This window comes from Bubalus bubalis, chromosome 10 (assembly GCF_019923935.1).
Source record: "Bubalus bubalis isolate 160015118507 breed Murrah chromosome 10, NDDB_SH_1, whole genome shotgun sequence".
NCBI lineage: Eukaryota > Metazoa > Chordata > Mammalia > Artiodactyla > Bovidae > Bubalus > Bubalus bubalis.
Genome location: NC_059166.1, coordinates 16276544 through 16292791, shown reverse-complemented (window position 1 = coordinate 16292791; position 16248 = coordinate 16276544). Strand labels below are relative to the sequence as shown.

The 16248-nt window shown below is 42.8% G+C and overlaps 1 protein-coding gene across 4 annotated transcripts in view; it reads left to right on the top strand.

Moving 5' to 3' along the window:
* PLEKHG1 (pleckstrin homology and RhoGEF domain containing G1) overlaps nucleotides 1-16248 on the top strand; it is a 251673-nt gene that overhangs the window by 83709 nt on the left and 151716 nt on the right. For 2 of the 4 annotated variants that reach the window (XM_044924099.2, XM_006080212.4), the window contains exon 1: nucleotides 14473-15345. The exons of the other annotated variants lie outside the window; for them this stretch is intronic. In XM_044924099.2, the coding sequence (XP_044780034.2) occupies nucleotides 14961-15345 (385 nt within the window). In that variant the 5' untranslated portion in view covers nucleotides 14473-14960. Of the gene's footprint in view, nucleotides 1-14472; nucleotides 15346-16248 lie in introns of those variants that run through there. 4 annotated transcript variants of the gene reach the window in all.

Sequence of the window (16248 nt, the reverse complement as noted above, 5' to 3'; positions counted from 1 at the left end):
GGCTATTGTAAATAGTAAGGAGGCTTTTCAAATATACTGATTATATAATTATGAACTGATTATATAGTATCAGTTATATGTGGAATCTAAAACATAATACAACTAAACCAAATGAACGTATATACAAGTAAGAACTAATGGCTTAACTAATGGTAAGAAGTAATGGCTCCTTGAATCAACGGGATCCCTGATATTAAAGAAATTATGCTCTGGGGCACACAAAAATTGTGCAGATGTTACCAAGCAGCTACTATTTAAATAGTGGAAAAAGAGCATGTGACTTTAACTATCTTCCCCCTTCTTCTTCCCTTTACTACCTCACCTTTGATAATGACTCTGTCTGCCTGGGTTCTCTCTATACCATGAAGAAGATTAGACCTGAATCCAGCATGCCCACATGAATAAATCAGGGTTACAAGGTGCTTTGCAGTGCTGTACAAATTCTAGAAATTGATGCTATCTCCTCTGCTTTCCCCTTTGTTCCTTGAAGTTCCTGGGGGAAGCCAGAGGGCTTTTATATTGTTCGTTCATGGAGATGAGTGAACTTCAAAATTAAGAATGATTTTGCAATTGTCTTAGAAGTTGAATCCTTTGAAAAGATCTAATTAGTTGCTCATTGTAACTATAAGCCTATATTAAGGCTCCATTTCACAAATAGTAACATTGAGGTGAAAAGAGAATACAGAAAATTTTAAGTCATTATTGCTTTGACACATGTGTAATAGAATTAGTATAAACTACTTAATATATAAATAGATGGAGTAAATATACATAGTAAACATATAATATACATGCATTAAGTTTATTATAATGTATAAGACATATATGAAGAATGTTTTCAGTTATTATTTTAAGTACTATTGAAGCATTGATGCATAAGATCTTCAGCTCTTTGTCAATGTACTATGATTTCTTTCCTTTGCATCTTATGATAGACAATCATATCAAGGACTTAAGAATTAAAAAAAAAAAATTTAAGATAATTAACAGGTATAATGCTTTTTTTTTTTTAACGGAAGTAAATGACATAAAAGCACTTCATTATTATGGACTCAAAAAATCATTCTCTACCCCTTTCCAGAAGTGAAGTACAGGCACTGCCCAAAGTAACTACACTTTTAGTTGATAATTCAAAGAATGAAAGAGAAAAATAAGATGTTTCTTTGTAGATGCTTAAGTCCATTTCCACACATAATTTTATAGTGAAAGATGGGTGAGAACTCCTCAGGTTTCTAGTTTGGGTGAGAGGAAAGCACACTGATGGATAAAAAGGAAAATAACTGGTCCTTCCTACAACCCTCCTTTCTCTTTTAGTATTTCTGCAGGTAGACATACAGCATGAGTGTCTGCTTCTAACTAGCAGGGGGTAAATAATTCAGCATTTTCTGCTGCATATCAACTCTCTGCTTATTTTCCCCTCAAATTACATATTCTGGCAAGGTTTCTCACTTGTTAAAACATTTAATTATTATGTTTGGCAGTCATGGTTGGTTGCATTATATAAACAGATGCCTACTTCAAACATCGAAACTGATTTTTTTCATAGTCTGCCAGAAAGCGAGACTATTTGATGTGCAGTTTGAATGCTCTATTTCTGATTATATAATTTAGGTCTGGGAATAGAATTCTGGCATTTGTCTGCAGTCTTTATGACATAGAAAATTAACCTTTAGCCTCCTCTTTAAAGGGCAAATCATCTTGGATAAAAGTTCCAAAACCACTATAAGGTGACCACCGTTCTATTAAAAGATCCTTTTATCTTCAAGCATGTGTGCATCTGTCTAGGACTGCATTATTTGTAAACACTCTGGGTAATCTGTGACCTCTACAAAGCTGTGGTAACTCAGCTTCCCACCCTAGTCAGTGTTTAGATGAAGAATCTGCTAGAAAAATTTGCTTTTCTTCTGCCTGTCTGTTGCCAGTGCTTGCAACTAGATGTTGAAATATACTTAAGAATACTTCCCAGGGCACTAGATTCTTATTTAAGGCATATATCCACCTGTAGTCAAATAAAACTTAGGTATCCAAAGCCCTTAATGGACTGTTTTCTTTCTAAACTCAAGTTTCTAGAAGAAACCTTCCCTTCCCATCACAAACACAAACTAGTTAGACATGAGGGATGTATTTAAAGAGAAAATATAAACCTCCAGAAGTGTGTTACATGATTAGTTCTCATCCAACCCTCTTCACCTTCTTCTCCTCCCAGAGTTTAGTCAATGCACCTGGTAGAGTTGACCCCGAGGCAGAACAGAGTCTGACTCATCAGAGGGAGGCTAAATTATAGTTTGGACACCATACTTACTTACTGAAGTGGGAACCTGTATGACTTAGAAAAAAATTAGCAAGAGTTGAAAGAGTTTTTTATTGTTAACCCTAAAATGATCAGAAAGTTCAGTTAGATAGAACTTTTCATCTCTTGAGGAGTTTGGGTAATTGCTGTTTTACTTAATAACGATGACAGAACTAATGACCTCGGAGGCCAAACCCTCTTCCCCCGACTTCTCCAGAATCAGCTTGCTACTAGGAAATTATAGAAGCTCATGCGAGAGTAATTTCCACTGAAATAGGAGTAGAGAGAAGGTTGGGTTCAATCTCTTGTTACAAAATAGAAATAGACTTACAGACTTAGAAAGCAAACTTGTGGTTACCAAAGGGGAAAGGCCATTGGAGGGTAGGGGCGGGATAAATTAGGAGATTGGAGTTAACAGATACATGACTACAGGTAAAATAGATAAACATGGACCTGCTGTATAGCATAGGGAACTATATACAATACCTTGTGATAACCTATAATGGAAAAGAATATGGAGAAAAGTATATTTCATATATGTGTATGTGTAACTGAATCACTTTGCTGTATACCTGAAACTAACACATTTGATATAAGTCAACTATTGTTCGGAGAAGGCAATGGCAACCTACTCCAGTACTCTTGCCTGGAAAATCCCATGGACGGAGGGGCCTGGAGGGCTGCAGTCCATGGGATCGCTAGGAGTCGGACACAACTGAGTGACTTCACTTTATTTTTTCACTTTCATGCATTGGAGAAGGAAATGGCAACCCACTCCAGTGTTCTTGCCTGGAGAATCCCAGGGACGGGGGAGCCTGGTGGGCTGCTGTCTATGGGGTCGCACAGAGTCGGACACGACTGAAGCGACTTAGCAGCAGCAGCAGCTATTGTTGCTGTTTCATCACCAAGTCCTGTGCGACTCTTGTGACCCCATGGACAGAGGAGCCTGGCGGGCTACAGTCCATGGGGTTTCCCAGGCAAGAATACTGGAGTGGGTTGCCATTTCCTCCTCCCAGAGATCTTCCCCACCCAGGAATCAAACCCACATCTCCTGTATCTCCTGTACTGCAGGCGGATTCTTAACCGGCTGAGCCATTGGGGAAGCCTATAAATCAACTATATTTCAATTTTAAAAAGAAGAAAAAGAAAGAAGCTCTTGTTATAGATTACTGTAGAACTAGGTTTTTGGTGTCTGGATTTTACTTTTATTTTAAATTACACGATGCCAGGTTATACCTCATACCTCTCCTAGAAAGGGTACACACAAACTGGGAACTGTTTTCTATTTGGAAATGGAAACCCGAAACTATTGTTTGAGTTGATGACGTGGTATAGCTGACACATATAACAATCATGGGCAATATTTGAGCAGCAGGCAGTGTGGGTAGGTGCTTCACAAGCTTTGTGATTTCCTGGGTACCACCCTGTCTGTGGTAACAGCCCCTGGCAGCTCTTCCTGCTCATTCTTGCACCCTTCACTCCACAATCCATTACATGCTTGGGGAACTTGGCTAAGGCCACACAGCTCCTAAGTGGCAGAAACGGGGCTCAGCCCCTGCCAGACACCATGTCTTTCGCGCCTTCCCTGTCTCCATTGTGTGTTCTTATACAGACTGATGTGTTCTTGCCCCCTTCCTTCTTTCTCTCATGCTATCCAGGTGGGACAACCTCATCTTTCAGTTTTTTATATTTATAACCCATTCGAGGGTTTTTTATTCCCTTTCTTTTTCATGGCAAATTAATCTGTATTCTGTTAAACTTTGGTGACATTCTGGGACATCCTTGATGCATTTAACTAGGTTCTCAGCCACTTACCAGATATTTGATCCTGTACGAACTGTTCAGCCCTTCTGAGCCCCAGTTTCCTCCTCTGTAATGTGGATGTAATATTATTTTTCACAGTGGTTTTACGTAAAGCACCTGGTGTGGTCCTGGTGTACACCCTTTCTGAGATAGTTTTGTTTTAGCCTCTTGTCTGTAATGATAAAATTTATTTCCCTTAGTGGAAGGTTGAGCACAGGATAATTTAAATTTAAGACAATAAAATTAGATAGGAAAAATGAGCCCACATAAATATTTCCTACAGATATCATACAGATGAATTGAGTAAAAACTAGTAAAATTATTAGCCACAGGCTATACCGTGAAAGAAAAATTCTCTAATATTCAGACCACATACCATAAAAAAATATGTGTGCCTCAACAAACTCTCAGCAATTAAAGAATTATGGATTTGGAGTAGCACAATTTCAGCTACAAAGGGGAAATTTTTGTTGAAGGAAACGACTGTTGAAAGGGAAAGGTGGGAAAATGTATATATATATATAATTTAAAACCTTTAAAGATTAAAATAGAATGAAAGCCACAAAATGCAAAAATATGCATGGCAAACTTTAGAAACTTGATAACACAGACACGTTTATGTCAATGTGAGCACAATATCAGACTGTAATTAAATAAGGAAGGGGTCTAAGGATGCTTTCAGCTGTTTCACCCAAAATAAAACAAATAGAAAATTAAATTTGTATATTCAACAAATTTTAAAATGAATTTTACCCCTACCAAGTAAATGAAAGCCCAAGGCCAAATCTGGAAAGGTTGTAAGGAAAAGAAAAATATCCTCATGCATTACCGCTGACAGTGTAAACAGATGGTCTCTTTGGATGAGGCCTGGAAGTGTATTCATGGTAGGAGTTATCAAAGTCTTCCTCTTTGAGCCAGCAGTGCTCTTCCTGGGAATTTATCCCAAGGGTATCATGAGATAAGCACTTACTAAGCCACTGCAGTGTGAGAAGCTGTGAGAAGCAGAGATGGAGGAGATAGACTCTCATCGGAAGGAACAACTAATGCAATCTAAAGGCACTAAAATAGTACATGTTCAAAAAAAGTTCTCAAAGCATTAATTATAATGGGGAAAAATGCAGGGTAGCCTAATTCTGAGAATGGGGAACTCATCGTTTCCCTGAATCACCTGCTGTCTCAAGACTAAAACTCCTCTGTTCTTCTATGCGTACCCCTGTGAGCCCCATGGCGCCCCCACCATAGGTCTGAACTACCCCTGGTTCCTCTCTCTGCTCACTCCCAACCCCATGGAATCAATTCCCAAGCCACATGCATGCATCCCCACTCCTGCTGCCTTTATCCAGGCCACCATCATCCTCTTCCCATCTGGTCTTTATCTCCCTACTTGCATTTACTCCCTCCAATGTGTTTTCCAACTTCAGTTAGTGTCTTCTCTTCAAAATGCAGATCTGATCATGGTGAAAGTGAGAGAAAGTGAAAGTGAAGTCGCTCAGTCGTGTCCGACTCTTTGTGACCCCATGGACTGTAGCCTACCAGGCTTCTCCGTCCATGGGATTCTCCAGGCAAGAATACTGGAGTGAGTTACCATTTCCTTCTCCAGCAGATCTTCCCAACCCAGGGATTGAACCCAGGTCTTCCACATTGGAGGCAGACACCTTAACCTCTGAGCCACCAGGGAAGCCCTCTGATCATGGTACTTAACTTCAAACCTTTCAAGACTTTGCCATTGCTTCGGTATAAAGTCAAACTCTGTTTAAGATATTCATGACCTGGTTCCTGCTTACCTCTATAGTCTTGTCTCTTATTTCTCCCCTTCTTTACACCACACACACTCACATACACACACACACTCACACACACACACACACACACACACACACACATTCACACACACACACACACACACACGTTTCTACCTCACTACATTGCTTGCAGTTCCCCCAAACAGACACCCTGGGTCTTTGCAGACGGCAGGCCCTATACCTGCTCCTCACCTCATTCTGAAATTCCAGACTGTTCTATCTATTCCTGTTTGTTCTTCTGAATTCAATTCCTGTGTCATCCCCTCCAAGGCATCTTCATGATATAGGCCACTTTCTGATATACACAGACACAAGATGCAAAGCCCACCTGTGTTCATAGCATCTGACTACCCCTTATGTAGAATACTCTTTATTGGAAAAGAACTTCTGAATTTTGAAAACTCATATCCGAACACTGTTTTCCCATTTAACTTGAGGCAAAATATATTATCCTATTTAATCTCTAATATGGTGAGTTGTAACACTATCTTTTATACTATTTTGTTGATAGTGGTAACTACAAACCATTTTAAATTATGTAAAAGAATTGTATTTAACGTGGGAGGTGAAAGGGAAGTCTCCCCAAGAAGGAGGTGATCCGGTTAAAGCTGTATCTCTCTGAAACTGCCCAAATCCTGTTAGAAAATTTAGTAAGTCAACTGCTCATTAACTTAAAACTCTATTATCAAATGTTTCCAGCAAGAGTAAAGAGGGGAACCTTTTAAGGTTTTTTGAGTGTGTTCCCTTGTCTTTAATGTAAATAGTATTTGTGAGTCCTTAAAGGTTGGTATGAGTATTATCTGATACTTAGAGACCAAATGGGGCCCCCAAAAAGGTAAATATGTTTTCTTACTTTTTCTAGTCTAATATTTAAAAAACTGCTTCTAATGGACACCTAAACTGAGCAGTGCCTGAAAAAACTTTAATAATTCTATATAGTGAGCATGGAGAAATCTAACTTATTATGCCATTAAGAACTCTTCACATGTAAACAAGAATTATTTCTTAACAGAAAAAAGTCCACGCTAACTTCAGATGCCATAGTAAACAGAAGTTTTTGTATTAGGTTCAGCCTGAATTATCCACCTTGACCCAATCAAACTGATGGAAGTAGCAGGAATTACTTTTGTGCAGACAGGGATAAAAACTAACCCTGGTCAATCAGCACCTTGTAATTAATCCACATACTCGTTTTAAAAGAGAGAAATGTTGGCACTTCTCTGGTTTAAGGTTCTACATCAATCTAATACAGCATTCTACAACTATATAGGGTTTGATTTCAGGGTAGAATTACATATAACAAAGGTTTTGCTGTAGCAGATGGTTATTTCCAACTGCCAAGTATTGAGGTTTTCTTGGGAATCTTTTCTAACCAGCCATGAGCATATTTATGAGTAAATGATTTAAAGACAAAATATTGAGTTACCTTTTAAATTTGGCTTGAAAACCTGGGCTTTAACATACTAGCTTAATATTGATATTGTGGTTTTTAAAACCTGAAATCTCTGAATACCAACTAATTGTAAACTGGAAGTCAGTCCAAACAATATTGCCTTTCATTTCTGAAAAACAGGTAATAAACCACTGAAAAAAAGTACAACAGTATTAATAATTTTATAAACCAGTATATTAAACAAATTCTTTTAAAGTTGCCTATGTAAATGAAGGTACTACGCTAAGGGATAGTAGCCTTACTTTACTTTGATGTAGAGGAGAAAATAAATGTGGAAATCACTTTTGCTGTATATTAACTGTTTGGCATGAGAAGGCTCCATTGCCTTTTCTTTATTCTAGTTGCTGTGTTTTTAATAAAATGCACATTTAGCAGTTGTTAATATATTTTCACCTAGGTTTTAATCTTGGAATGAATACTAAGCCGCAAGGAGACGCTAGTCATTTGTTAAACTTCTTGAGCCTTATGGCTATATTCAGCAATATTGGTAGGATTTCTAGGGGTGCAGAAGATGTGAATCTTAAATCTAAATAAGAGATCAATACCAGGAGCCCACCTTTCACCACAATGCTCTCTTTGAAGAATCCATATAATAAAGTAGGTGTCATAAAGTAGATCATACTTTCCCCTGGGAATGTTTTTATAATTACTTTTTAAATCAGATCTTAGCATCTAATTATAACAGCAGCATATTTTTAAACATTACAAAAACTGTGATAGAAGTATGCACACTCATTATACCAGTCCCCAGTGTGCTATAGTTGTTCATTCATTCATCCCACAGATGCTATTGAATATGTACTATGTTCCAGGCACTATTCCAGGCTCTGGGGATTTGATATGGGCAAAAAACACATGCCCCCTCCCTCATCAATATTACAGAATAGACTAGTGGCAGAGATGACTATAAACCAAATATTCATTGCAAATTATAAATGCTAGAAAGGAAAAAATATACAGGCATTGCGTTGAGGAGGTGGTCCTTGATGAGAGTTCTGACAGATCAGTAGTAGTAGCTAGCAGGAAGATTATTATGGCAGAAAAACAATGTGGAGAGAGCATGAAGCCCTAGAGAAACTTAGAGAAGAGTAGTGAGACTGGAGGGGTACATAGGCCAATAAGATGAGTAAGGAGGCAGAGACTCGACTTTCGAGGTGTTGGAGGCCATGTCAAAGATTTGGTCATTGTCCTTGAAGACATGAAAGGGCATGGGGGAGTTTTCAGTTGATGGGATAAAGGTGGGGTGACATCAGATTTACAATTTTAAAAGTTTGTAGTGCAACAGTGGAGAAGGAAATGGCAACCCACTCCAGTATTCTTGCCTGGAGAATCCTGTGGACAGAGGAGCCTGGAGGGCTGCTGTCCATAGGGTCGCACAGAGTCAGACATGACTAAAGCGACTTAACGTGCATGCATGCATTGGAGAAGAAAATGGCAACCCACTCCAGTGTTCTTGCCTGGAGAATCCTGTGGACAGAGGAGCCTTGTGGGCTGCCGTCTATGGGGTCGCACAGAGTCGGACACGACTGAAGCGACTTAGCAGCAGCAGAAGTGCAACAGCCCTACCCTGTCCATGAGGGACGTTCTATTAGTACAGATGATAGATGAGCAGGCTAAAGATAGAGGAAACTAAGGGCCATTTGAGAGAGAGTTGTGCATGTGTGCTCAGTTGCTTCATTCGTGATCGACTCTTTGCAACCCTGTGGACTGTAGCCCACCATACTCCTCTGTCCATGGGATTCTCCAGGCAAGAATACTGGAGTGGGTTGCCATGCCCTCCTCCAGGGTTTCTTTCCAACCCAGGGATCAAACCTGCATCTCCTATGACTCCTTCATTGCAGGCAAATTCTAAAAAAAAATAAAAAATCGGAGGTAGTAATAGTTTGACTTTCTGGAGTAAAAGTGGAAAAGATGATTCCAGAATTTCTAGCTGGTATATCCCTGCAAATGGGAATAACATTCACTTTCCTGTGAAATTTCAAATCTAAGATATCAAATAGTCACTTAGATGTACTGGTCTGTTGCTCAGGTGTTTGGGCCACAGGTAAAAATCAGTGATTGGATGGTCCTGCAAAGGAAATGGAAAAGGGCTGTCAGTATAGGTGGGAGGAAAAATGGGGTTATAAGAAATTGAGGTCCCCAGGGGGAATATAGAGCTTCACGAAGAAAGGAGTGGCCAAAAGTGTCAGGTGCTGCCAACAAGTTATAGGAGAAAAAGACTGATAAATACCAGTGGGATTAGGAAGCATTATACTACACAGAGCTGTTCGGGTGGTTGGAGAGGGTGAGGGGAAAACTGGATTGGACTGAGTTGGGGAAGAAATGAAGAGAAGCACAGATAACCCATTTGTGTTTTTTTTTTGTTTTGTTTTTTTTTTTTTACAAACCCTAACTCTTGAGGAGAAGAGACCTATAGCTGGAGGAGGAGGACACAGGGAGAGTCAAGGGAACAACTTCTTAGATGGGCACGTCTGAGCAAGTCTTCCTACTCTTAGGGCGGATAGAGAAGATATGCCTTGGACAGCTAATTAACATCTCTAAACAGCAAGACTTGCTTGTGTATATGAGAATCCAAATTCTATGTGAATTCACAAATACATTTTTGAAGGATTATCAGCATTAGCAGCTGATAATTAACAACATGTGCTGAATTTTTTTTCCATGTGTGTGACCTCTATGATGCTGCAGACTGTATATATACGGCACAGGGGATTTATATTGTAGTGCTTGGTGGATTTGAGTACAGCATCAATTCAGAGCCATTCAGCCTAGCTTGTTGTTATCACTTAGAGATAAGAAATAGGGATAGAACATTGCACATGAGATGAGGCTCAAAGCTGCTCACCAGATCACCAGAAGCCAGTGGCATGACCATACGAGCCAACGGTGGCACAAAACAGTTTGCAGTAAATTGCAGGTAAACACCAGTGGCCCATACCTGGTACAGCATCTGCCAGAAGCATCAATCTCCAAGAGTTATTTTGTTTCCCAAATGCCACATCCTGGAGCCAACCCACGAGATGCTGGGACTTGGGGGAAAAGGGCAATTAAGACCTCCTTCTGTCCAAGTTCTGAACCAATTTGGAATTTGAAACAAAGGAGCAAGGCAGATGGAGACTAAACCTCCACCTTTGTTACCAATAAAACCAATGCTGGAGATTGTGTCTTACACCTGTGAGCAGGTGAGCATCCTGATACTAAACTCAGCGTCAAAAGCCTTCCCACCAGTGGGCTGAACAGGGACAGCCCTCCCCACATAGAAGCGGAGCTTTCCTGCAAGTAAAGCAAAACCGGTGCCACCTGTGGGTAGGTAGCCCTCTGCCAAAAGAATCAAAATCTAATTCCTGCTTCCTGCCCCCAAGAGAAATGTGTGTGAGGAGTCAGAGAGAGACCAGGAGCTCTTGGAGCCCCACTCAAATGGAAGAAATTCTCTGCATAGCCAGCCCTCCTCCCAGCAGCTCCTTCTTGAAAGAATAGTGAGAGGTCATATATTTGCTTGCAAAGAGTCAGACATAACTTAGCAGCTGAACAGCAACAACATATATTTGCTACAGAGATGGAAGCTATTCTTGGTTCTGGTCGCTCAGTGCACATTTTAGTAGCTGACAGCCATATCATCACAGCTTGTCATGCCTTTACACAATCAGCAGTTGCCAAGAGCCCTCTGTGTGACCAGAACCAGGTCCTGAGACGTTAGGAAGAAGCATGTGGCTGGTTCGGCCCTCATGCTCTTCAGAAGGCGGATGGGGGTGGTAATGATGTTTCTGAAATTTAGAAAATAGTTGGTAACTTATGGACACCATAGGAAATTAAAAGCAAATATCTGTGAGCTGAAGTTTATCATTGGACGTATATTGGCTTCTCTGGAGCCTCCAGCATGACTCTGGGTTTCTAGATGTGCTGTGTAAAGAAAAAGTGTGTTTCCTTCCTTGGTGTGCCCCTTTTCAGGAGTGGAGGGGGAGGGTGTCTTATAATAAGTCTGATGGGGGGAGATGACCTCATGGGCTCTCGTTGTCCTTCGCTTCCTGGCGGGTGCACCGGTGGCCTCTGGCGGGTCTCTTTCAGGAAGTGGATGTGTAGGACCTGGGAAGGGTGGGGTTGCCCTCCACAGGCAGGACATTACTCTTCTTCCTCTTCCTGACCACGTTTCCCACAGCAGTCCTGGTCATTGCTCAGCTTCCTGTCGGGGAAAACCTTGGCTACTGAGCATCCACCTGCTACCACCAGCAAACTAAGGATGACAGAGAGTTCCAAGCTGTGGCAAAAGCTTGAGTCCACATAGACCCTTTGACAATGGTACCCGTGGCCTCAGACATCTGAAGCGAAGATGGAGCCAGTTTTTTGTTTGGTTTTTGTGTGTGTGTGGAGGTGGGGGGAGGTGAATGAGATAGGAAGCTGCTGCCTGGGCCAGTCATGTTCTGGGCCAGAACACCCCAGGCGAGTGGAGTGTGGGGATTCCGAGGGGCCCTGAGGCGGAGAAAAGACAAGGCTGTGTCATGGGATGGCTGCTGCAGCCAGGGTGGCCTTGGGAGTAGAAGAAGCAAGGGGGCTTCTCAGGAGGATGAAGGGGCCAGGCAGCCCGATGCATGTGGAGATGAGGGGTGGCCATTGATTTACCGTATCCAGCACGCTACGAGCTGGTCACACACCTGGCTCCCCTGCTGTCACCAAGGTAATGAAGGTCCCAGACTTCAGGAAGCCTGGATTTGGGACTTCCCTGGCGGTCCAGTGGATAGGACTCTGTGTTTCCAACGCACAGGGCGTGGGTTTGATCCCTGGTTGAGGAACTAGATCCCACATGCTGCAGGACATGGCCAAAGCAAATCAATTGATTAATTAAAAAAAAAAAAAGAAGCCCACATTCAAGTAAGTTTATTTCTTCAGACCTTCCTCAATCCATCCAGGCTGCCAGGTCAAGTAAGTTTATTTCTTCGGACCTTCCTTCATCCATTTCAGGCTGGCAGGGAGAGCTAGGGAAAATGCAGGCTCCTGGGCAGTTTTAGACCTGGGAGAGTAGTCATTTCAGGGTGAGCCCCGGGAATCTGTATTTTATAAAATGTTTCTGATACGCAGTGGATTAAAGCAGCTGGTTGAGTGGGACAGATGGATGCCCCAGAGGGGGACACATGCTATGGTTGTGAGCGTGAGGATTGTCTGAGAACAGAGGAGCTGTGTACTGCCTTGAATGTGGAGGACTCAGGGCTGGCGCGTGGGGAGTGTTATTTCAGGTATCCACTGGCTCCATGCACTGCCTTTCTCACAGGTCTCCGTCTCACCTCAGTGATGGACAGCAGCTGTGCAGGGACCAGGGCCTGAGGTGGGGCAGATTGCTGTACTTCCGACCCTGGCCCCTGTGTCTCCTGCCCTGGACTTCTGATTGGCCCGCTGGGGACGGGTGGCTGCTGTCTGCAGGGATCTCAGATACGTGGCAGCACTGATGACTGAGCCCCAGAGAAGAGCTCCGCCCGGGGGCATTAGTGGCCCTTCATAGAGCTGATCACTTGCTTTTGGCATCACTGTGTTATCTCTACCACCTCACCCTGAGGATGAGGCCAGGCAGCTTCTGCTCATCCTGATGGGTTCCTGGAACCCCTACCAGCCTGCACTCCCAGTCCACCCAGCCTCCTACAACTTGGACAGCGTTCCACCAAGAAATGGTTCAGAGTAAACACACACTGTGCTCCTGCCTCCTGACTCTGTCCCCTGAGGAGTTCCAAGTGACACTGGGCCTTCCTCAAGACCCCTGCCTCACAGTGTTCCACCGAGAGATGGTTCAGAGTAAACACACACTGTGCTCCTGCCTCCTGACTCTGTCCCCTGAGGAGTTCCGAGTGACACTGGGCCTTCCTCAAGACCCCTGCCTCACAGTGTTCCACCGAGAGATGGTTCAGAGTAAACACACACTGTGCTCCTGCCTCCTGACTCTGTCCCCTGAGGAGTTCCGAGTGACACTGGGCCTTCCTCAAGATCCCTGCCTCTCAGCTAAGAGCAGACCCCAGGCTTGAGCACCTGGCTCCCCTGCTGTCCTTCCCTGAGGTCATCCCACTGCCAGGGGATGTCCCCAGAAGAAGGCGGGTTCTTTGTGACTCTGGGGGTCACAGGAACTGAGAGACTGCTGAAGGCCTCCTTTTCCCTGAAGGGCAGGTAGTGTTGTTTCCTGAGTGCCTCTCCCAGCAGATTCTGACTGGGCCCTGGGTGGCGGAGGGGAGGGAGCTGCCCAGGGCAGAGGGAGTCCCTGCTCCAGTGAGGAAGTGGGGAGGACACAGGACTGGGCCCTCTCAGCAACCGCTGTGCCTCCCCAGATTGACCCCACCCTGTGCCTCAGATGTGTGTCTGAACTCCTCCTGAGGTCACGAGCAGAAATCAGAGATGACAGCTTCCTGCTCTCAGGCCATTTCAAGTCCCTATCCTTCGTTTCTACCTTCCCTCTGTCTGCCACCATACCGAAGTTGGAAAAGTCAAAATAATTAGCAAATGAGGGAAAGTTCAACTAAATGAATATGTAAAATATATATCCCCAAAGCACTACTGCTTTTTAGTACTCTGGAGGCTTTTTTAAAAAGTATTGGGATGATTGTGGAGGGATTTGGGGAATTTGCCTGCTTCCTGCAAAAACAACGTTATCTTATCAGATAAAGTGTAGCTGGGGAAGAGAAGTAGAGCAAAGTCAGGGAATGGATCATTCCATCTTCTCCATCTGTGCAATCCATAGCAGTCATAAGGACAGAAAAAAATGTCAAAAGACCCAGCCTGCCTACAATTAATTCAGGCTGAGTGAATATAGTGTACCAAGGGATTCTAGAATTTTCTACTGCCTGACACCACCCCCCCCCGCCCCCAACACACACAGGTTTAAGGCAAGCATTGGTCTCTAACCGATGTGCACCTGGAATCTTGACCAGTAGGGGGCATAGGTGAGCAGTGTACTCTATGCCCAACACACAGGTCCCACCTTCTCAGTCTGAGGCAATTCCTACTAGCTCACCAGGAGACAGAAAAGAATTAGGTCATCGGAATCAATTCTTTTTTTTTTTTTTTTGTAAGTTCTTGAGTATTTACATAATTGTGAAATTTTATTAAATTCCCTTAATCAACTTTCCTCATCTGCAAAAGCTGATATAATTCTGTGATGTGAACACTCAGACTTTAGAAATACTTTTCACATTTTGTAAACAAATTCTGTTTATCTAGACGACTAGTTCTCTTTTGGAAAAACAATTGCCCAAAAGCTGTTCCAATTTAGGAGAGAAGATGAGCTGGGAAAAGAGAAATAGATACACATGTTCATGCCCACACCTTCACTTTTGTCTGTTTGCTTGTAGGTTTGGGTTTTTTGTTTTGTTTTGTTTTAATTTTATATGGAAGTGTAGTTGATTTACAATGCTGTGTTCACTTCTGCTGTACAACAGAGTGACTCAGTTATATATATGTATATATATTCTTTTTCATAATCTTTTCTATTATGCTTTATCTCGGGTGCATTTAAAATAGTCATTTTTAAATGTTGAAAAAGCAGGCTTTATTTCCATAAGTGAAAAAAGAAGAGTCAAAAGAACAAAGCACTCTGTCCAGGAGACCGGCGCTCTGTCACACCGAGCATCCTCTCCTCCAGATGGGCTGTCTGCGTAGCGCTCATCTCTGTTTATTCTGTTTTCCGCCCTTGCTCGTCTCATCTCCCACTTTCCCTGGGCCTCCTGAAGGAGGATCCGCAACACAGGATGAGTGTGTGGGTGGAGGCCGAAGGCGGGTGAACTGCCCGGACCTGTCTGTCTTGGGTGTAGCTCCATCACAGGTGGACGGAATCCTCCCAACGGTGGCAGCCAGACAGGGCTGTCCACCCCGTCCCGGGCACCCGGCAGGGCCGCGGCCACCTGGGGACATGCTGTCCACAACCATGGTGGGGGCTCTGGTCAGAGGGTGGAGAAATCGAAGCTCTCCTCGAAGGGCAGAATCCAAGCTTCTTATCCCTCAGAGCCAAGATGAAATTCAGACTCGAGGTAGGTTTGTGACTTTGCTATGACTGCCTAGTTTTCTTTTTAAAGGGTTCAGGAAGGTAATAATGAGCTTAGGAGCTTCCCCAGACACACCCCCCTTCAAAGAGAATTGATACATTTTAAGTCCATTTTTCTTCTCAGATTATTATAAATTATGGCTGACTCACTGGTGGAAGGTTTATTTTCTCTTTTCCAAGTCAAAGACATAGGGACCTTCAGTGCTTATACAATTAAAGATCATCATCTCACCTACTTTCCTTCAAAAGCTTTTATTTTAACATGTATACTGGTTCTATGATATGTATATTGGACTAGTAAGACAGAAAAGGTTTGCTGGCTTTTGGCAAATTCTGGTCCAAGTCCTATCACTTTGTTACTTCTGGTGTGGGAAATGGTAAAAGTACTTAGCTTCTGGGTTTCCTCATTAATTATTTTTATTTTCTGTTACTCTTGTTTTGAGGCAGCGATAGAACTCGTGACCAAAATGTAGCTTGCCTGTTAACTTCACTCCAAAGGCTTTGGTGGCCTTTTCTGAAAGAAATTTTCTTTGGAATGAAACACTTTGGAAATTCCGGACCTCATTCTGTTCTGTCTAGACCTTGGACTTCTTAAGGATACTTAGAAGGGAACTCTTTGGTCTTGCTGATGTTTGACTTACGAGAGAAGCACAGAGCCAGCAGAGGAAGCAGGGATGAGCCCAGAAAGAAGCAACTCCCCGGGGCTTTCTGAGCTGGCCTGCTTCCCCTCAAAAGGCTTCTATCTGACTCAGAGCTCTGAGAGGTTCCAAGCAGTAACGGCTGACTATCCCTTCATTTCAAATGTGTATGTGCCGCACATTTTTCTAGATACTGACTTTCTCTGGTCTCTAGCTAACCTACAGTTGAGAAGTATGAAGATTCAATGTTA